At 42.7% G+C, this 22,965-nt stretch overlaps 1 protein-coding gene across 1 annotated transcript; it reads right to left on the bottom strand.

The window, feature by feature from the left end:
- Nucleotides 1-3,367: 3,367 nt before the first annotated feature.
- LOC137419313 (neuroglobin) lies at nucleotides 3,368-19,120 on the bottom strand. Its single transcript, XM_078780947.1, has 4 exons — nucleotides 19,078-19,120; nucleotides 10,405-10,525; nucleotides 4,024-4,104; nucleotides 3,368-3,736 (listed from the first exon to the last, which is right to left on the bottom strand). Exons 2-4 carry the CDS (start codon nucleotides 10,519-10,521, stop codon nucleotides 3,611-3,613), a joined length of 324 nt encoding a protein of 107 aa, XP_078637073.1. The 5' UTR covers nucleotides 10,522-10,525; nucleotides 19,078-19,120; the 3' UTR covers nucleotides 3,368-3,610.
- Between the last annotated feature and the right edge of the window lie 3,845 nt (nucleotides 19,121-22,965).

Below are 22,965 nucleotides of genomic sequence, written 5' to 3'. Positions count from 1 at the left end.
TTGTAACCTTGTTCCTGCTCAGTGTAATAGCAGAGAAGTGTCGATGCCATAAACTTGCCCATGGAGACTTTGAATATTAACCACTAAAAGTTGATATGGGTATGTGTACCAACACAGGGAAATAAGGTGCAGCTGATGATGTGAACATTACCAGCTTCTGCTTTTTGGAATGGCTCACACTTCTTCTTTCGGGTGCATCTAATGGCTGGAGTTGGCAACGGTTGCTTGGTGGTGTCTTTCGGAAATCCTGATTATATAGGAAGAAGAAGAAGAACCACCTTTGGAGGCCAGTTTCCCCCGCAGAGCAGGGGTTGGCCTTTTTTTGGGCACCTTGGTCCCCTTTTTGAAGCAATGTTTTACGGCCGGATGCCCTTCCTGCCACCAACCCTGTTAGACGCCTCTTGCGACACACCGGGAATTACCAGTGAGCTGGTACTCAATTTGCCGACCTCGGAAGGATGACAGGCTGAGTCAACCCCCCTGGCGTTAATTCAGCGATCGACTGGGATTCGAACCCAGGATCCTAGGTATCCCAAGCCTGCACCCTAACCGTTAAGCCAACACCAGGCTCTACCTGTCAGTATATTACAGCTTATTTGCTCTACATCCGTTTTGAGAGAGGTAAAGACAGGATAAGAGGGTCGTTTCAATAAAGAAGGTCGTCACAATAACTCAAAGGTTAGGGTCCACAATTTTGAGCCACTTCGTCGGCGATCAATTCCATACTTCTCTACAAAGCTGTCATCCTGGTGCTTCACAGACATGGTGGTGGATCAATGGACAAGCTGTCAATTGGAATGGAAATTAAGCCTCTGCTTGAAATTGCTGGCGGACATTAAATATCCCATGTAATTTTCAAATTCCAAATACCTGCCCTGATCTTCAAGTGGAACTGCAGCTGCTGCATCCCCTAGAAGTGATGCAAACCAGCAGCCTTGTGATGGTCACATGTGAATGAACAAGTGGGAGAGATTTTTTTTTCTTTCTTTCCCTGGGTACTTTGATTTATGGAAAAGAAGAGGAGCTTTAACTGGACAGGCATGGTCAGGGGGAAAATGAAATGGTTTCAGACATCGAGTGCACCTTGCCGTTTCATATGATTTGTTGCATCTGATAAAGTGGAGCAATGCAGTGTTCACCCTGATTCTGGGAAATGATCCAAATGTAGTCGAGCAATTTGTTGTGGAATCTCGTGATCGGAATTCATAAAATATGGAGAGATAAGCTTCACCTGAAAGTTTGTTGTAAATCAGTAATGCCTGGCTATTCCACGTTTTGCAAGAATGTGACAGAGGAAAATATGTCATTGGGACTTGCGGTAGGCAGGGTGATATAAAATCACTGGGATGTGTTTAAGGAGCCTGGTGCACACAACATATTTCATTTCATGACAGTAATAGAAAGAAAAAAAACTCAGGCACACCTGGAGCAATAAGTGGCAAACTGAGGGAGTCTCCACTGTGAATGCCAGTGCCGGTATGCGTTGGCAAAAGAAACAATTGATATTATTAAGTAAAGGTTTGACAAGAGTATGTTTTACAACTGTGGCAAATGAGGTGTGGCTGACATTGATTTATGAGCCCATGGCCTGACAGGATAGCCTTGACTAGAGGTATGTACTCGCTTGGGTGCAAATCCCGACCCAGCTACAAACTGTCATCCCTGTGTTTCGTCAATGTCTGTGCCATCCATAAGATGTACGTTTACCGTGCCCCCTGCCTGCTGGCATTAGTTGGTGGATGTTAAGTATCCCTCGGCTTCCTTCATGGAGAATAGGTGAGCTACGACTAGCGTTGGCCAAATTCAAAATTATTGCTCCAACCTATATAATCAGGATTTCCGAGCCTGGTGTTGGCTTAGCGGTTAGGGTGCGGGCTTGGATCTAAATTGGATTTAAATTATAGGATCCTGGGCTCGAATCCCGATCGATCGCTGAATTAACACCAGGGGGGTTGACTCAGCCTGTCATCCTTCTGAGGTCGGCAAATTGAGTACCAGCTCACTGGTAATTATTCCCTGTGTGTCACAAGAGGCAACTAACAGGGTTGGTGGCAGGAAGGGCACCCGGCCATAAAACATTGCTTCAAAAAGGGGACCACAGTGCCCAAAAAAGGCCAACCCCTGCTCTGTGGGGAAAAATGGCCTCTAAAGGTGGTTCTTCTTCTTCTTCTTCTTATATTCATATTTATTTCACAAAATACTTTCACCATTTCACATTTCATCTCACAGAGACTGAGGTATGGTACGCGTAAGGTTCATTTGATCATGTTTATTACACGACAGCAAAATTCATTCAAATTCAATTACAACATATTGAAATGATGATCCATGAATGTTAATATTCAATGTTTGTGTATAATGTCATAAATGTAAATGATGTTCAAACGTGGCAAAGTATAATTATTATTGCACTTACTATTTAGCAGTATTGAGCGGGTGAGCAACCATTTACCACCTTTGAGGTAAAACCGATCATCCCACACATCACTTTCATGGTGATGCTTTTGGAATATCAATGCTATCATTTTGCCTCGAAACGTATCCGCTGTTGAGGGACTGATTTTTCTCAAAGGAAGTTACAAAGTTGTAAAGAAAAAGTATTGCATTGGCATAGATTAAACTTGCAGTGCAGTACAAGGGAGGTTCAAAAAAATGCAAATGAAAATTGAATTTGACGATTAATTTGTGGGTTGGGATGAGGGATGAGGGATGAGAGATGAGAAGGGGTGGATATAAAAATTTGTGAAATGCTTATTTATTAAAATGCAAATGGCGGAAGCAAATTTATCCTCGGGGGAACCTGCAATAGCAACTTACGTTACAACTGTCCGGTTTAGCACAATTTTCATATAGCTCCTTTATACGTTTACATTATTTATGGAGGAGATTGTCATGGGGACCGCAAGGCTAACCTCCGCTCTTGTAGTAGTCCGTGGGCTGAGTAGGGTTTACATGCACCCCCCCCCACAACTTAACTTCCCGGGTATGTCCATGTACCCCCCACCCTAGGGGTTAGGAAAAACCATGTTAACAGAAAAAAAACTCATTCCCTCATAGTTTGACCTCTGGTGACCTCATTAGTGACCTCATTTGCATATAACACATCATTGTAAAGAGTGTCCCAGGACAAACATTTTGAGGGGTCATACGCAACCATAGGATGACTAGGTAAAAAGTTATGGCCATTTGAATTTCGCCTACCCCTAATTTTCAGAAATCACTGACACAGGGGGGGGGGGTAACATCCAAATATGCGTGGGAGGTACCTTGGGAATGAGTTTTTTTTCTGTTAACATGGTTTTTCCTAACCCCTAGGATGGGGGGTACATGGACATACCCGGGAAGTTAAGTTGTGGGGGGGGGGGGGGGTGCATGTAAACCCTTCTCAGCCCACGGACTATAGGGAAAATGGCCTTAAAATGCCTGTTGTTTGTTGTATACGTTTACATTATTTGGATCCTCATTTTGAAGATTATTGAAGAGGAATACTAGAACTCCAGAAGCTTTTTATTTTTTGTTAATGAAATTTACTATGTGGAGTTTAGCATAAACAGACTGTCCAGGCCCTAAAGCCATGCCATGTTATGCTGGCACGCATTCCGCGACCGTGTCACACTGGTGGAATGTGTTTCAGTGGCGGAGGCTGCTCCTCAGCAGTGCTCTTGACTGAATCACCGCTCTGCTCCTCGGCCCTGTATCCACGGCTCATTGTCCACGTGAGGTAGCGGAAGAGAGCCTTAAAACAAACATGATGCTTCTGTGAGCTAGTATGAAGGTTGAAGAATGCATGTGACCTCACAGTGGGGATGCAATGTGGTTGAACCATGAGATGCGTAGTGAACAGGCAAGTACTTCATCATTTTGAGAAAAAGAGCTTCGACCGATAGAAAACAATAAAATGAAGAATTTATGCAAGTTGGGGTTTCATTGTTGTGATTTTGCACACATTTTCTCAATGTACGGTCTGTCATTTCAAACTTGTACAATTTTAATAAGTCATGCATTAGACAATTCATTTTGTACCTTCCATGCTTCCTCAAGCTCCGTAGTCCATTTGTCTTCAAAAAATGGCCGTATGGTGTCGATGAACTCCAAACCTACAAACTACACGAGCACATTCACAAAGTTAATTGGACACAGCTCCTTTCCTATGCCATTCGCCCAGGCACTGCATAACGTCATTGCCGGGCACCGAAGGGGGCTCGGTAATAACGCACGCTGAAAGGGAGTACTCAGTTTTCACACCGGTTGTTTGTTTGTTTTCATGCTTTCTTGTTTGTTTGTTTGTTTGTTTGTTTGTCCGGGCGATATATCAGCCATCCTTTGAGCTAGGAAGCTGAAATGTCGGCACAATAGTGAGTCAGTACTTTGTCAAAAGCGGTATTTTTTGTTTTTTGATTAATCAATTTATTGATTAGTTACTTAATTATTATCCATTAATTAAGCACTTGTACATTTCCTTTCTCTTCTGACCACTATCTCAGGCACATTTTGAGCTAGGAAGCTGATATTTGGACACAACAGTGAACAAGTGATGTGGCTATAAAGGATATTTTTGATGTATTGATTAATCAGTTAATTGATTAATTATTTATTGATTAATCAATTAACTATTTAATTTTTTTCGATTAATGATTCGTTTAATTAATTTTCAAAAAGTTACAGATTTGGATGAAACGGTGGTGGTTTAGGTATTCTATTAGCCAATTGATTCATAATTTAATTATTTTACCATTATTATTTATTTGTTTTCATTATTAATCACTTATTTATTTTCTTTTTCGTCTGGGCAATATCTCAGGCACATTTTGAGCTAGGAAGCTGATATTCGGACACGATAGTGACCAAGTGATGTGGCTATAAAAGGATATTTTTGATTTATTGATTAATGAATTTATCAATTTATGATTTATTGATTAATCGATTCTTTTTTTTCCCCTTAATGACTTATTAATTAATTTTTGAAAGGTTACTGCTTCGGATGAAACACTGGTGGTTGAGATATGTTATTAGCCAATTGATGAAGAAATTATTTTACAATTATATGTTGATTTTAATTACGCAATTAATCAATCAATTCGTGTACACCTCTCCCTCCCAATACCGTCTCTATGTGCTGCACGGCAGTATCGCCGGGTTTGAATGTATCTGTACTTGTTTCCATTTTTCTTTAATACGAGTGTGCAGTTGCTTATAAGGACATCAAGTGAAATCTCTTTCATGCCCTCATCATCATAATTATTATTTGGGGAATAAATTGCTTATGAATTTGGAAAATTGGTAACATCAGGAATTGGCAACAAATGAAACACCATTAATGGCTTGTCAAATGAAACACTGAGCCTCTATGAAGGACATGCCACTGCAGTTAAAGGGTGATCATAGTGAGCAGTGAAGCAAAATCCCAAACTTATTTCAGCCGATATAATGTAACAAATGAAACACTGAGCCTTTTTACAATTTCCCAAATTAATCATTGTCCTTTCATTATCAATGTGTCAAACTCTGTATGGAGCGTTCGTGCTCCAAAGCAGTTTCTGAGCAAGGTTTAGGGTTATGCCTATGCTGGGTGGTTTGCCATTACCTTCTCAGCAGAGAAGGAAGGAATTTGGAATTTGTTCAGAGGGCCGGCAATAACGCCTCCTCTTCACGAAGGAGTTTTAACCTCTAACATCCATCAACCAATGCTGGCAGATGGGACACCCAGTTGAATGTCTTTCTGAGGGACTGCAGACACATTAATTAATTGCCCTGCTTGTCAAACACCAGGATGGCAGTTTATAGCTGGATCAAGATTCAAACCCAAGCTAGACAGCTCAGAAGTTTGTGCCTACCTCTAGGCTATCCTGCCAGCTCCATTGTCCGCTACAGTGCCTTCAGATAGTATCCACAACCCTTGACTGTTCCACATTTTGTTGTTGCATCCTTAATTTAAAATGGATTAAATTGAGATTTTTTTTGTCCTTGATCTACACGTAATACCCCATAATGTCAGTGGAATTTCATTATAGAATTGTTTTCAAAATAATTAATAATGAAAAGATGAAATCTATTGAATCAATAAGTATTCAACCCCATTGCTATGACACTCCAAATTGAGCTCAGGTGCATCCATTTTCCTTTGATCATCCTTGAGATGTCTCTATAACTTGATTGGAATCCACCTGTGGTCAATTCAATTGATAGGACATGATTTAGAAAGAAACATGCCGTTCTATACAAGGTCTCACAGTTGACAGTGCATGTCAGAGCAGAAACTCTTCCATGAAGTCCGAGGAACTGCCCCGTATAAGTATAACTCTGAGATGGAATTGCGAGGCATAGATCTGGTGAAGGGTATAAAACAAGTTCTAGAGTGTTGAAGGTTCACAAGAGCACAGTGAGCTCCATCATTAGGAAGTGGAAAGAATATGAAACTACCCAGACACTTCCTAGAGCTGGCTGTCCAACCAAACTGAGCAACCGGGCAAGAAAGACTGGTCAGGGAGGTTACAAAGAACCCTTTGACCACTTTGACATAACTACAGAGTTCCTTGGCTGAGATGATTGTCCTTTCATTGTGATGAGAGAACATGTTGAAAGGTCAACAGTCTCTGCAGCACTTCACAAATCTAGGCATGATGGGAGAATGGCCAGACGGAAGCTACTCCTGAGAAAAAGGCACATGACAGCACACCTGGTGTTTGCAAAAAGGCATGTGAAAGACTGAGAGCATGAGGCAAAATATTATATGGTCTGATGAGAGGAAAATTGAACACTTTGGCCTGAATACAAAGGGCTATGTCTGATGGAAACTGAGCACAGCTCAACACCCACCTAACACCATCCCTACCATAAAGTATGGTGGTCGCAGCATCATGCTATGGCGATGTTTTTCAGCAGCAGGGACTGGGAGGCTTGTAAGGGTAGAGGGAACAATGAAAGGAGCCAAATCCTTCAGGAGAACCTGCTTCAGAGTGCAAAAGACCTTCGACTGTGGTGAAGATTTACGTTCCAACAGGACGATGACCCCAATCATACAGCCAAAGAAATACTGGAATGGCTTCAGAATAAGAATTTGAAAGTCCTTGAGAGGCCCATCCAAAGCACAGACTTGAATTCCATTGAGAATCGGTGGAAAGACTTGAAGATTGCTATTCACCAACACTCTCCATCCAACTTTACAGAGCTTAATCAAATCTGCAAGGAAGAATGGGAGAAACTCCCCAAATCCAGATGAGCAAAGCTCATGCAGACATACCCAAGTAGACTCAAAGCTGTAATCGCTGCCAAAGGCACCTGTATGAAGTATTGATTCAGGGGGTTGAATACTTAGGTAAATTAGATCTTTCTGTATTGTACACCGCTCCTTTCCTATGCCATCTCCAGGCATTGCAAATCGTCATTGCCGGGCACCAAAGGGGGCTCGGCAGTGATGCACGCTGAAAGAGAGTACTCAGTTTTCACTCTGGTTTCTTTCTTGTTTTCTTTCTTGCTTTCTTGCTTTCTTTCTTGTTTGTTTGTCCGGGCGATATCTCAGCCATCCTTTGAGCTAGGAAGCTGAAATTTCGGCACAATAGTGAGCAAGTCCTTTGTCAAAAACGGTATTTTTGTACACCGCTCCTTTCCTATGCCATCTCCAGGCATTGCAAATCGTCATTGCCGGGCACCAAAGGGGGCTCGGCAGTGACGCACGCTGAAAGAGAGTACTCAGTTTTCACTCTGGTTTCTTGTTTTCTTGCTTTCTTTCTTGTTTGTTTGTTTTCTTTCTTGTTTGTTTGTCCGGGCGATATCTCAGCCATCCTTTGAGCTAGGAAGCTGAAATTTTGGCACAATAGTGAGAAAGTGCTTTGTCAAAAACGGTATTTTTTTTTTTGATTAATCAATAAATTGAGGAGTTATTTAATTATTAGCGATTAATTAAGTACTTATTTAATTAATCAAATTTCCTTTCTCTTCTGACCATTAACTCAGGCACCTTTTGAGTTAGGAAGCTGATATTTGGACATGCCAATGACCAGGTGATTTGCCTGCAAAGGCTATTTTTGATTTATTAATTAATCAATTAATCGATTAATTATTTAATTATTCGATTAATGACAAAAAAAAATTTTTTTTTTAAAGTTACAGATTCTGATGAAATAGTGGTAGTTTATGTGTTCTCTGACCAAATTGATTAATAATTTAATTTTTTTATGATTATTATTTATTTATTTTCATTATTAATCATTTATTTATTTTCTTTCTCATTTGGCCAATATCTCAGGCACCTTTTGAGCTGGGAAGCTAATATTTGGACATGAGTGACCAAGTGATGTGGCTATCAAGGATATTTTTGATTTATTGATTAATTATTTCATCTATTAATTATTTATTGATTAATCGATTAATTATTTATTGAGTAATCAATTAATTATTTAATTTTTTATAAATGACTTATTTAATTAAATTTCTAAAAGATACATCTTTGGATGAAGCACTAGTGGTTTAGTTATGCGATTAGCCAATTGATTATGAAAATATTTTGTGATAATCTTTTATTGATTTTAATTATACAATTAATCAATCAATTAGTGAACACCTCTCCCTCCCAATGCAGCCTCAATGAGCTGCACTGCGGTATTGACGGGCGCCAGAGGCGCCCCGGCAATGCCGTGCTGCAGCATATTTAATTATTTGGCATGGGGCGGTGTACTTTGAATGTATGTGTACTTGTTTTTTTTTTGATTAATCAATAAATTGAGGAGTTATTTAATTATTAGCGATTAATTAAGTACTTATTTAATTAATCAAATTTCCTTTCTCTTCTGACCATTAACTCAGGCACCTTTTGAGTTAGGAAGCTGATATTTGGACATGCCAATGACCAGGTGATTTGGCTGCAAAGGATATTTTTGATTTATTAATTAATCAATTAATCGATTAATTATTTAATTATTCGATTAATGACAAAAAAATTTTTTTTTTTAAAGTTACAGATTCTGATGAAATAGTGGTAGTTTATGTGTTCTCTGACCAAATTGATTAATAATTTAATTTTTTTATGATTATTATTTATTTATTTTCTTTCTTGTTTGTTTTCTTGTTTTCTTGTTTGTTTGTCCGGGCGATATCTCAGCCATCCTTTGAGCTAGGAAGCTGAAATTTCGGCACAATAGTGAGCAAGTCCTTTTTCAAAAACGGTATTTTTTTTTTTAATTAATCAATAAATTGAGGAGTTATTTAATTATTAGCGATTAATTAAGTACTTATTTAATTAATCAAATTTCCTTTCTCTTCTGACCATTAACTCAGGCACCTTTTGAGTTAGGAAGCTGATATTTGGACATGCCAATGACCAGGTGATTTGGCTGCAAAGGATATTTTTGATTTATTAATTAATCAATTAATCGATTAATTATTTAATTATTCGATTAATGACAAAAAAATTTTTTTTTTTAAGTTACAGATTCTGATGAAATAGTGGTAGTTTATGTGTTCTCTGACCAAATTGATTAATAATTTAATTTTTTTATGATTATTATTTATTTATTTTCATTATTAATCATTTATTTATTTTCTTTCTCATTTGGCCAATATCTCAGGCACCTTTTGAGCTGGGAAGCTAATATTTGGACATGAGTGACCAAGTGATGTGGCTATCAAGGATATTTTTGATTTATTGATTAATCATTTCATCTATTAATTATTTATTGATTAATCGATTAATTATTTATTGAGTAATCAATTAATTATTTAATTTTTTATAAATGACTTATTTAATTAAATTTCTAAAAGATACATCTTCGGATGAAGCACTTGTGGTTTAGTTATGCGATTAGCCAATTGATTATGAAAATATTTTGTGATAATCTTTTATTGATTTTAATTATACAATTAATCAATCAATTAGTGTACACCTCTCCCTCCCAATGCAGCCTAAATGAGCTGCACTGCGGTATTGCCGGGCGCCGGAGGCGCCCCGGCAATGCCGCGCTGCAGCATATTTAATTATTTGGCATGGGGCGGTGTACTTTGAATGTATTTGTACTTGTTTCATTTTTAATTGTTTTGTGAAGATTTCTATAAAAAAAAATTCCACTTTGACATTATGGCCAAATTATGCCAAATTAATTATGTGTAGATCGGTGCCAAAAAAATCTCAATTTATTCCATTTTAAATTCAGGCTGTAACACAACAAAATGTGAAAAAGTCAAGGGGTGTGAATACTTTGTGACTGCACTGTACATAATACTAAAATTTCACAAACATTTCAAATCGAGTATAATGAATGAATAATTAATCACATAATGGATGATGAATGAAAATAATGGATATATGCAGCATGTGGATGCGGAACAACGCAGCATGTGGATGAATTTAATGTATAATGGATGAATCACATGACAATTTAAAAAATGCAGTTGTTTCATATCTTTAAATACCATGTAATACTTGGCAGCTGCATTGTAGCGATAATGTTTTCGCCCCAGGTCTAGGATAAGTGCTTCCAGCACAGCTTCCTGTTCCAGCCTGGCAACGGTCTTCTCTATGAAGGACATGACCCTGCGGTTAAAGGGTGATTGTGGACATATCTTTCACCACAGTGAGAGGTGAAGCAAAAACACAAAATTATTTAATCTTTTCTTTTTCATTTCCTTTTTACATAGATGATGTAACACAGGGAAAACAAAGTGCTCTTGGACCCTGCAGAGCTTTGCTTTATGACGAAAGGCTACTAGGTAGAACTTTCAGATACCACATTTCCTGATGCACTTATGGCCTATGCTGTTCCCCCAATGACACCTTAAACAAGGAGCAATGAAAAGTAAGGACTAACAGTGAGAAATGTGATGATCTACACAGCACTACACTTCATATGAAGGCAAAAAAAGGCAAAAAAAAAAAAGTTAGGCAAAAAAAGTTATCACTAGAATTATTGGCCAATTGAGGATTGTGGTTGATGGCTAATGGCTCACCAATGCCTCTCTTCCACTGCCATTTATTTTATTCATTCCATTTGCCTTCTTTTGGGTTCGACCAAATGATATGTTTGTTTCCATTCCGTGACTACCCAAGAATCGTGACTCTAGTGATCGCCATAATTTCATGTCTTCAGTAAGTGACACCTTGAACAACGCAGCATGTGGCTCAAATCAAGTGCAAGAGTAAATAAGAAAAAGAGCAATCAGAGATTGCAAACCCTCGCCAGGATATATTTTCAGTGGTTTTTAAGGCTTTTGTGTTAAAACATATATGGCGGCCGAACCACGTGACCGATGACGTCATTATTTTTTCCCTAAACTAATTTATTCCGAGATTATGCTCAATAAATTTCATCTTGATTAGATGAAGTTTTGTACTTGTCGAATTACGACGTCATAACGGAGGCATTTATGACATCAACATTAACATATTTTATTCCCCATGGAGAGTTCTTTACAATGAGCCATGTCTCAATTCTTTCTATGCAGCGCTTTCGGAGATATGGGGGGGTGCAAAGGTTTTTGGTTTTTCCAAGATGGCGGCCGAACCACGTGACCTATGACGTCATCATTTTTTTTTCTCCGCCAATTTATGCCTGCATGATGCTCAAGAAATTTCATCTTGAAAAAATTATACAGGTGTCGTTGCACCTATGGTGAAAATTTCCTGTCAATCGGACCAACGGTTGCAGAGAAAATCATATTTATTCTGTGCGGACAAACAAACAAACAAAGAGACAAACGGACTCAAATGCAATACCTTGCAATACAAATGCAATCTTGTGTCCCAAACCCATCTCTCTCTGTTCCCACCTTTCCCAGTCGTACCCAACTGCTCCTGGACTGTGTCCTTCTCTCCTGACAAGGTGGAGAAGTTTTTATCAAACCTCGACTCTGATTCTGAAACTGGACCAGACGGCATCAGCCCACGGGTCCTAAAATCCTGCTCTGCCGCTCTATCTCACCCTCTCTCTGTTCTTTTCACCCTCTCTTTTGCTCAAGGTCATCTGCCAGCATCTTGGAAATCAGCAAACATTACCGCTTTACACAAAAAAGGTGCAAAAACAGATCCTTGCAACTCCAGACCAATCAGCCTGCTTCTAATTATCAGCAAAGTCATGGAATCCATCATTGCTTCGGATATCAAATCCTTCCTCTTCTCCAATGGCTTGATCTCCGATCATCAATTTGGATTCAGACAAGGTCATTCAACTCTGGACATGTTGCTTCTGCTGTCTCAACAATGGATGGAGGTCCTCAATGCCAAACAGGAAATCAGAGCTGTCTCACTTGACATATCACGTGCCTTCGATACGGTCTGGCACCCAGCTCTGCTCACCAAACTCTCCTCCTATGGTATCCATGGAAATCTCCACTCATGGCTTGCGGACTTCCTCTCTGGTCGTAGGCAACGTGTAGCCCTGAATGGATTTCTCTCATCTCCCCTTCCTGTTCTGGCTGGAGTTCCCCAAGGTAGTGTTCTGGGCCCTGTGCTATTTCTGGTCTTCATCAATGATCTCTCCGACTCTCTGGAAAATCCTCTCTATCTCTTTGCTGATGACTCCACTATCTGCCGCTCCATTCCTCATCCCTCAGATCGGCAGTCTGCAGCCTCCTCACTCTCTGCAGACCTGCACAAAATCACAGACTGGTCAAACAAGTGGAACATGTCTTTCAATCCTGACAAATCTCACACTCTTACAATGTCTCTCCGAAAGGACCAACTGGAAAACCCTCCCATATATTTTCTCAACAATCCTCTCCAAGAAGTTATGTCGCTCAAGCTTTTGGGTCTCACTATCTGCCATGATCTTTCTTGGGAAAACGACATTTCCAAGCTGGCCTCCAAAGCCAGTCGCCGACTGGGCATCCTCCGTCGTGCTAAGTCCTTCCTTGGCACATCTGAGCTCCTCACCACATACAAGGCTTTCATCCGCAACTCAATGGAATACTGTTCCCCCCTCTGGGGTGGTGCTCCTGCCTCACACCGAGCTCGGCTTCACGCTGTTGAGGCCAAAGCTTTCAGGATCATTGGAATCTCCTGCGATGAAGTTAAATCCGAGGGCCTTTCATTCACTCACCGCAGGCAGGTTGGTGGTCTTTCTGTCTTCTACCGACTCCTCTCCGGCCTTGCTCCCCCAGCTCTCTCTGTGCTCTGTCCCCCCCAATATTCCTTCAGGTCGCACAAGATCTGCCTGCAACCCTCTTATGGTTAAACTGCCAAAATCTAGGCTCTCTGCTCACCTTCACTCTTTCATTCCCCTTTTCTCCCGCCTCTGGAACAAACTCCCCCACTCCCTTCAATCCCACTCCTCCATCCAGGTCTTTAAAACAGCTGTTCACCACCATCTCTTATCTTCCCCCATCCAAAACCTTGATCTTTTCTACCCCCGCTAATTCACCCCAGAGCCCTTGCAGTGTTCATGTTTTATACCTCTCCCACCTCCCCCTCCCACATTTCTCCCGATGTCCCTGCTCTCAAATGTTGTGTTTGTGTCCTTCCCCCTCTCTCCCCCATCTTGTCTGCCGCTCCCCTTGTTTTTTGTGTTTTGTGTGTCGGTTTGACTTTTTGTGTGATTAATGTTAGCTCTTTCACGAGCCTCGATCTTGTATACAAAAAAAACAAAAACAAAAAACACCCTCTCCTCAGGCGAGGGTAATAACATCAGCAGGACCTCTTCCCAAGTAAGAAGAGGTGCCGCATGAACAAGTAGGAGAGAGAATGCTTTTCTTTCCCAGGTACTGATTTATGGAGAAAGAGGGGCTTTGATTGAACAGGCATACACTGTGGAAAGTAAAACGTTGTGTGTGAAGCAAAATATATTTTGGAAGCTCAATCTTCTTTATGGCCAAATATTTCCAAATATTAATGTCCTCATGAGTAGGAGGAGAGGTGGAGAGGGGGTTAACGGGTGGAGAAAATATCATGGTTTTGGATGGGGAGATGATCTGAGATGGTGGGGAAGAACTGCCTTGAAAACCCGGAGGGAAGAATGTGATTGAAGAGAATGTAGAAATTGGTTCCACAGGTGGAAAGATATGAACGAATGTGTGGAGGTGAGCTGTGATCCTGGATTTTGGAAGTTCAAGTATTTCACGATATTTGCTTTTATAATAAATATATGGCCCATAAAATTGAAATAAAAGTTTTACTAAAAAACTGAAAATGACAACTGATCATGTGCATGTTTAATTGCCATTTTTTGTCAATATATCTGAATCCTGTGGTGATGATTTGCATTCTCCTCCTGGAAAACAACTTGCATTCCCCTCCTGAAAGCCAAATCCAACCGAAGGTAACCACAGTTCATTCCACAATCCCTGCAACAAGTGTGTGTCTCCTCTCAGGAGAGCCAGAAAACAACATCTGTCCAATCTCAAGAATGTACTGTCAAACTTGGCTCCCTCCTCTAAAACCTGGTGGCACCTTGTCAAGTCGGTCTCTGGTGTTTGCTCCCCCTTCCATCCCTTCCCACTCTTCAAATGTAACCGCAGCCGAATCCGCTCGTGAAAAGCCAGAATGCCTCAATTCTGTGTTTGCTTCCAAATCTTGTGTTCTTAACCCCTCTCTTTCTGTGACCACCCTTCCCAGTCATACCCAATTGCTCCTGGAGTCTGTGTCTTTTGCACATGAGAAGGTGGAAAAGTTTCTGGCAACTCTAGACTCGGAATCTGCAACTGAACGGACGGAATCAGCTCACGTGCCCTAAAAACTTGCCCTGCTGCTCTTGCACTTCCTCTCTCTACCCTTTTCACCCTGTCATGTACCACAGGTCATCTTCCATCTGCTTGGAAATCAGCCGACATCACAGCATTACATTCAAAGGTGCAAAAATGGATCCCCTCAACTTCAGACCAATTAGCTTACTTGCAATCACCAGCAAGGTTATGGAATCCATCATAGCAGTTTATATGAAATCATTCCTTTTCTCCAACAACCTCATCTCAGATCACCAATTTGGGTTCAGACCAGGTCACTCCACCTTTGACATGCTGCTTCGACTCTCCCAACATTGGATGGAGGCCCTCAATGTCAGACATGAGATCAGGGCCATCTCTCGGGATATATATTGTTGATGACTCCACTCTCTGACGCGCCATACCTCATCCCTCAAAAGTCAGATCGGCAGTCTGCAGCCTCCTCACTCTCTGCAGACCTGGACAAAATCACAGACTGGTCAAACAAGTGGAACATGTCTTTCTATCCTGACAAATCTCACACTCCCACTTTGTCTCTCCATAAAGACCATCTCGACAACCCTCCCATCTACTTTCTGAACAATCCTTTTGAAGAAGTTCTGTCACTCAAGCTTTTGGGTCTCACTATCTGCCATGATCTTTCCTGGGAAAACCACATTTCCACGCTGGCCTCCAAAGCCAGTCGCCAACTGGGCATCCTCCGTCATGCGAAGTCCTTCCTTGGCACACCTGAGCTCCTCACCACATACAAGGCTTTCATCCGCAGCTCAATGGAATACTGTTCCCCCCTCGGGGCCGATGCTCCTGCCTCACACCTAGCTCGGCTTCACGCTGTTGAAACCAAAGCTTTCAGAATCATTGGAATCTCCCGCGATGAAGTTAACTCCGAGGGCCTTTCACTCACTCACTGCAGGCAGGTTGGTGGTCTTTCTGTCTTCTACCGACCCCTCTCCGACCTAGCTCCCCCAGCTATGTCTGTGCTCTGTCCCCCAAATACTCCTGCAGGTCGCACAACATAGTTAAACTGCCAAAATCAAGACTCTCTGCTCACCTTCACTCTTTCATTCCTCTTTTCTCCTGCCTCTGGAACAAACTCCCCCACTCTATTCAATCCCACTCCTCCCTTCAGGTCTTTAAAACAGCTGTTCACCACCATCTTTTATCTTCCCCCATCCAAAACCTTGATCTTTTCTACCACTGTTAATTCACCCCAGATCCACTTTTTTGAAATATACCGACTTCTTTCCTGGAAGTTCTAGCAATGTCCATGTGTTTTATACCTCTCCCACCCGCCCCCCCTTCCCATGCCTCCTCCCCCCCCCAAGCCCTCTCCCTCCCACAGATCTACCGATGTCGCTGTTCTCTGCTGTTGTACTTGTGTGCTTCCCTCTCTCTCCCCATCTTGTCTCCAGCTCCCTTTATCACATGTTTTATGTGTCAGTTTGTCTTTTTGTGATTAATGTTAGCTCTTACACGAGCCTCAATCTTGTATACAATATATATGTATACAATATATATATATACAATATATATATATACAATATATATATATACAATATATATATATACAATATATATATATATATATATATATATATATATATATATATATATATATATATATATATATATATATATATATATATTTGTTACGGACCGCGGATAGGATGTTGATTTGCCGAGCGGATGGCGCCGCGGCCCTAACAGTTACCCCGACTAACCCGATTCCTGAACATTGGCCAAAATCGCGCCACAGATATTCAATAGGGAAAAGACAAAGGCGACACGGATGTGAAGAAGAAGAAGAAGACAAAAAGGTTTGAAATGCGACTAATTTTATTCCTACTATTTACACAATCAAAGAAACCAAGGAGAAGGAAGGATAATAAAACAATTTACAGAAGATATTAGAGACACAGTGCAATGCTAGCTTACCTACAGTCTTAATTAACCCAGGACAGAACAAACAAAAGACAGACTCACGCGGGGAATGATGACAGGAATGGCAGGAGGTGGATGGCTGGAGGGAGTGGAAGGTTCAGCTGGAACCGCAGCACGGTCGGGTCGGGGATGAGCAGCCGCCGCCCTTTCTCGATCGGCGCGTTTAGCAGCCGCCGTTCCTTCGCGGCCCCGCTCGAAAAACTGCCGTCAAAGCCCCGAAGCTGCTGTGGCTGAAGCTGCTGTGGCTGAAGCTGCTGCGTGCCGCTGCTCTTTCAGGGATCCTCTCTGGCGCAACTCCTTATTGGAACCTTTGGCGCAACTCTTTTAATTCACCTCTCCCTCTCTTGCTTAGTCCAACAACCACCTCTCGGCTTTCGCGCGCGCGCTTTATAGTGCCTCAGGCGATCAAGCCGCTGGTGTCCAGGACACGCCCATCGGTCAGCTCGCCTCGGCCCTGATTGGTCGGCACGGCTCTCTGGCTCCGCCCTTGATGACGATGGGCGGGCACGCCCTTCTTCCCCGAGCTGACCACGCCGTAATGGCGGCAAATGCAGTTGGCAGTAGACTAAAGGGGGGTTGGAAGGGAATCTACCTTATTTCACTTGGTGCAATGGAGTATTTCAATTAATGGAAGACACAGCCTTACACTAATACACATAATAAGGATATAACTGTCAACAAGGGGGGAAATCTATGATTGGCTAACGTGTGGTGTTTATGAACTAATTACGGGACGCACTTTGACCTTTATACATAACTGGAGCAAGGAGGGCGATATTTTACAACAATTTACACAACAACAACAACAACAAAAAAAAACCATTCTCATATCCACAACAATATATATATATATATATATATATATATATATATATATATATATATATATATATATATATATATATATATATATATATATATATATATATATGTATATATATATATATATATATATCATGCTTTTGATACAATCTGGCATCCTGCCTTGTTCTCCAAACTGTCTACCGATGAAATCCAAAGCCAACTCCACTCTTGGATGACTGACTTCCTCCACTCTCGTATCCAGCGTATGGCTTTCAACAGAACCCTTTCATCTCCTCTCCCTGTCAAGGCTGGAGAACCCCCAAGGCAGTGTTCTCGGCCCCATCTTATTCCTAATCTTCATCAATGATCTCACTGACTCTGGACAATCCTCTTCATCTCTTTGCTGATGACTCCACTCTCTGCCATGACATCCCTCATCCTTCTCACAGGTAGCAGCCTCTTCCCTCCCCTCAGACCTTGACAAAATCACAAACTGGTCAAACACCTAGAATATGTCTTTCAATCCCGACGAATCCCACACACTCACTCTCTCTCCGAAAGGACCGTACCACAAATCCTCCCATCTACACAAATCCACCCAAAAGGTTCAGTCACTGGAGGAAGGCAGCATGAGTAGAGGGGAAGGCAGCGAGAGGATAGGGGAAGGCAGCGAGAGGGGAGGGGAAGGCGGCGAGAGAATAGGGGAAGGCGGCGAGAGGGGAGGGGAAGGCGGCGAGAGGGGAGGGGAAGGCGGCGAGAGGGGAGGGGAAGGCAGCGAGAGGGGAGGGGAAGGCAGCGAAAGGGTAGGGGAAGGCAGCGAGAGGATAGGGGAAGGCAGCGAGAGGGGAGGGGAAGGCAGCGAAAGGGGAGGGGAAGGCAGCGAGAGGGGAGGGAAGGCAGCGAGAGGGGAGGGGAAGGCAGCGAGAGGGGATGGGGAAGGCAGCGAGAGGGGAGGGGCAGGCAGCGAAGGGGAGGGGAAGGCAGCGAGAGGGGAGGGGAAGGCAGCGAGAGGGGAGGGGAAGGCAGCCAGAGGGGAAGGCAGCGAGAGGGGAGGGGAAGGCAGTGAGAGGGGAAGGCGGCGAGAGGGGAGGGGAAGGCGGCGAGAGGGGAGGGGAAGGCGGCGAGAGGGGAGGGGAAGGCGGCGAGAGGGGAGGGGAAGGCAGTGAGAAGGGAAGGCAGCGAGAGGGGAGGGGAAGGCGGCGAGAGGGGAGGGGAAGGCGGCGAGAGGGGAGGGGAAGGCGGCGAGAGGGGAGGGGAAGGCGGCGAGAGGGGAGGGGAAGGCGGCGAGAGGGGGGGGGGAGGCGGCGAGAGGGGAGGGGAAGGCGGCGAGAGGGGAGGGGAAGGCGGCGAGAGGGGAGGGGAAGGCGGCGAGAGGGGGGGGAGGCGGCGAGAGGGGAGGGGAAGGCAGCGAGAGGGGAGGGGAAGGCAGCGAGAGGGGAGGGGAAGGCAGCGAGAGGGGAGGGGAAAGCAGCGAGAGGGGAGGGGAAGGCAGCGAGAGGGGAGGGGAAGGCAGCGAGAGGGGAGGGGAAGGCAGCGCCATAGAATATGAGAGTTTGGCAAACATAACAACAGGCACAAAAGAATAAAATAATTGATAAAGGATAAATTTAATTATAAACGCGTGACTGTCTCTGGGCGTCTCGTTCAAACATGATAGCAAATTACCCGTCGTTTTCAAACAGCACGTACCATTTTGAAAGAGATTACAACATTGGCTTTCTTTAAGGGACGTGACTCGATCTGCAGCTGTAACCATGACTCACACTCCTCCCTCATCCCATCCTTAATCGTCCCTGATCCCACCCCTACCCTCTTCCTCCTCCCGGACTTCCACCCCACCCCTTCCCGTGCAAACGACCAAACCTCGAAGAATATCACTCAAAGTTGAGCAACAAAGTCATTACGCACATTTAAGCAAACGTCAAATAAAGCAAATGGAAAGATAAGAGAATGGTGAAACGTGGTGTGTTCCATGACCAAGCAGCTTCATAGCGGGACGTTCGGACCGACCAAGTGAATTTGCACCCTCTTCTATTGAACACGATATTTCTCTCTGAGATTAGTAAAAAAAATCCGTGTGAAGATGGTTAATTTTTTTAGGGGGACAAAGAGGATACAAACCCAGTTTTTTGTAACACACTTATGGTTGATAACCATTTTCTGTAAAGTTTTCAACAGTGGCTTTAACAGCAATAAATGACTTTGCTTCATTTTGGGGGGGGGGGGGGGGGGGGGGGTCGATTGAAATCGACTTTCAACCGTCAATTAATAGACCGTACTATGTTTCAATATACGTTCTAAATCCCCTTCCTCTCCAATTTCTGAAAACGTAAACCTTTAAAATATCTTTATCTGTTTATTAATTTTAAAATATATTTGAGCACTGGCCCCTTGATGGCTCGGGCCCTTGACCAGTGCCCGAATGTCCGACTGTCCATCTGCCCTGGTGATACCCTATCCTATGGAGGTATGAATTAAGTCAAAATTAATATTGTTTGGTTGAATTTTAAAAACTTCCTCCAAGATCCTCTCCAACGTAACCATAACAGAGCAGAAGGAGAGATGACAGAATTGCCTAAATAAATAAATATATACACTTAGTTATAAGAATCGCGAGTCATGGTAAATCTTTCAGATTTCGATACTTATTAAGTGTATGGGATCCCATCATCAAATCCGAATCCAGATATTGATTATATGCTTTAATTAGATAGTAGATGGTGTTTCCAAGCCAAGGCACGTTTCAATAGGCCGAAACAACATGACGGCTAAAGAACCAAGACGTGACAGTGGGCTGACCAAGATGGTGGACCACTATTTTGGTAAGGCTTTTATATATATATATATATATATATATATATATATATATATATATATATATATATATATATAGTCACGTGAAAAAGTAAGTACACCCCATGTAAAGTTTTGACTTTTTCATCATATTTCAACATACAGCTATTTGATCTTAATTTCAACAATATTGATAGATAAAGGTGATATAATATAACAAATATCATGAAACATTTACATTTTGTAGTCCATTGTATCTATCTATAATTCCAGTAATCTCTGTGTGTGTGTGTGTGTGTGTGTGTGTCTGTGTGTGTGTTTGTTTGTTTGTCTGTGACCGCTGTTTCTCGACAACAACGGGTCCGATATACTTGCAACTTGCCAGGTATATTGCTGGGGACCCGAGGATGTGCCTTTTCAAGGTTTGAAATTAATCGGACAAGTAGTTACCGAGCTATGTCCAAAAAACGATTCAACCAATCAGAGAGCAGCGAGCTATCACGTGTGCCGAACGTGGCGAACAGACTCTGCCTCGGACGGCACATTTGAGAGCGTATTCATTTATTTCACAACTATGTTGGCGTTATGTTGGCGTTAAACTATGTTTTAAAACTAATAAAAACTAATTTGCGATTCTTTCGCTTTCCTGCGCGTTTGGGCACGCTATGGCGATTTCTTTACCAAACTCCGCAAGCCGTTCGCTTTGGACCAAACCATTTCATGTAAATAGAGGGGGGGGGTTGTCACCGTACTCGCAAGCCGTTCGCTTTGGACCAAACCATTTCATGTAAATAGAGGGGGGGGATTGTCACCGTACTCGCAAGCCGTTCGCTTTGGACCAAACCATTTCATGTAAATAGAGGGGGGGGATTGTCACCGTACTCGCAAGCCGTTCGCTTTGGACCAAACCATTTCATGTAAATAGAGGGGGGGGGGGGGGGGGGATTGTCACCGTACTCGCAAGCCGTTCGCTTTGGACCAAACCATTTCATGTAAATAGAGGGGGGGGGATATAATTTTAGATATCTATCTATAATTCCAGTAATCTCTGTGTGTGTGTGTGTGTGTGTGTCTGTGTGTCTGTGTGTGTGTTTGTTTGTTTGTCTGTGACCGCTGTTTCTCGACAACAACGGGTCCGATATACTTGCAACTTGCCAGGTATATTGCTGGGGACCCGAGGATGTGCCTTTTCAAGGTTTGAAATTAATCGGACAAGTAGTTACCGAGCTATGTCCAAAAAACGATTCAACCAATCAGAGAGCAGCGAGCTATCACGTGTGCCGAACGTGGCGAACAGACTCTGCCTCGGACGGCACATTTGAGAGCGTATTCATTTATTTTACAACTATGTTGGCGCTATGTTGGCGTTAAACTATGTTTAAAACTAATAAAAACTAATTTGCGATTCTTTCGCTTTCCTGCGCGTTTGGGCACGCTATGGCGATTTCTTTACCAAACTCCGCAAGCCGTTCGCTTTGGACCAAACCATTTCATGTAAATAGAGGGGGGGGGGGGATTGTCACCGTACTCGCAAGCCGTTCGCTTTGGACCAAACCATTTCATGTAAATAGAGGGGGGGGATTGTCACCGTACTCGCAAGCCGTTCGCTTTGGACCAAACCATTTCATGTAAATAGAGGGGGGGGATATAATTTTAGATATATATATAGTACGGGCATGCCCTAGTAATTTAAACAAAGATAAATGCAATTTTCGCATGTGGAAAAAGTAAGTACACCCCTACATTTATCACTACTTCAAATACCTAAAATTAGAATCAGGTGCACCAGCTCAGGTGCAAATGATTAGAACATCGTTAGAGAGGATCTTGGAGGAAGCTGTCTTATTTAAACCTCAGACATTTAGTTTGGTTTGCTCTTTGTTGTTGAAGTGTGCGGTGTCACCATGCCTAGATCAAAAGAGCTCTCTGAGGCCTTCAGAAAGAAGGTAAAAGATGCCTGCGAGTCTGGGAAGGGATTTAAAAAGATCTCCAAACAATTTGAAATCAAACATTCGACTGTCCGGAAGATCATCTACAAGTGGAGGAGATTCCAAACAACTGCCAACTTGTTCAGGCCAGGCCGCCCCAGCAAGTTCAGCCCGAGAGCAGACTGCAAGATGCTGAAAGAAGTCTCGAAGAACCCCAGCATGTCATTACGGGACCAACAGGTAGCTCTTGCCACTGTTGATGTCAAAGTGCACGAGTCTTCCATAAGAAAGAGGCTGCACAAATTTGATCTAAATGGGAGGTGTGCCAGGAGGAAACCTTTGCTCTCCAGAAAGAACATCAGGGCAAGACTAAAGTTTGCCAATGAACACCTAGGCAAAGACCAGCAATTCTGGAACAATGTGCTCTGGACAGATGAGTCAAAGGCAGAGCTATTTGGCCACAGTACCAGAAGACATGTTTGGTGAAAACCAAAGACAGCATTTGACCACAAGAACCTGATACCAACTGTAAAGCATGGTGGTGGAAATATTATGGTTTGGGGCAGCTTTGCTGCATCAGGGCCTGGGGAGCTCACCATCATATAATCCACTATGAATTCTTCATTGTACCAGAGGGTGCTTAAGGATAATGTGAGGCCATCTGTCGGAAAGTTGAAGCTCAACTGAAGGTGGACCTTAAACATGACAATGATCCTAAGCATACCAATAAATCCACAAAGGAATGGCCGAAAAGAAAGAAATGGAGGGTTCTGGAATGGCCAAGTCAAAGCCCGGATCTAAATCCCATCGAGATGTTGTGGGGGGATTTGAAACGAGCTGTGCATGCAAGAAACCC

Source organism: Myxine glutinosa, chromosome 1 (assembly GCF_964187855.1).
Source record: "Myxine glutinosa chromosome 1, kmMyxGlut1.1, whole genome shotgun sequence".
Taxonomy (NCBI): domain Eukaryota; kingdom Metazoa; phylum Chordata; class Myxini; order Myxiniformes; family Myxinidae; genus Myxine; species Myxine glutinosa.
This window is presented reverse-complemented; position numbering and strand designations above follow the sequence as displayed.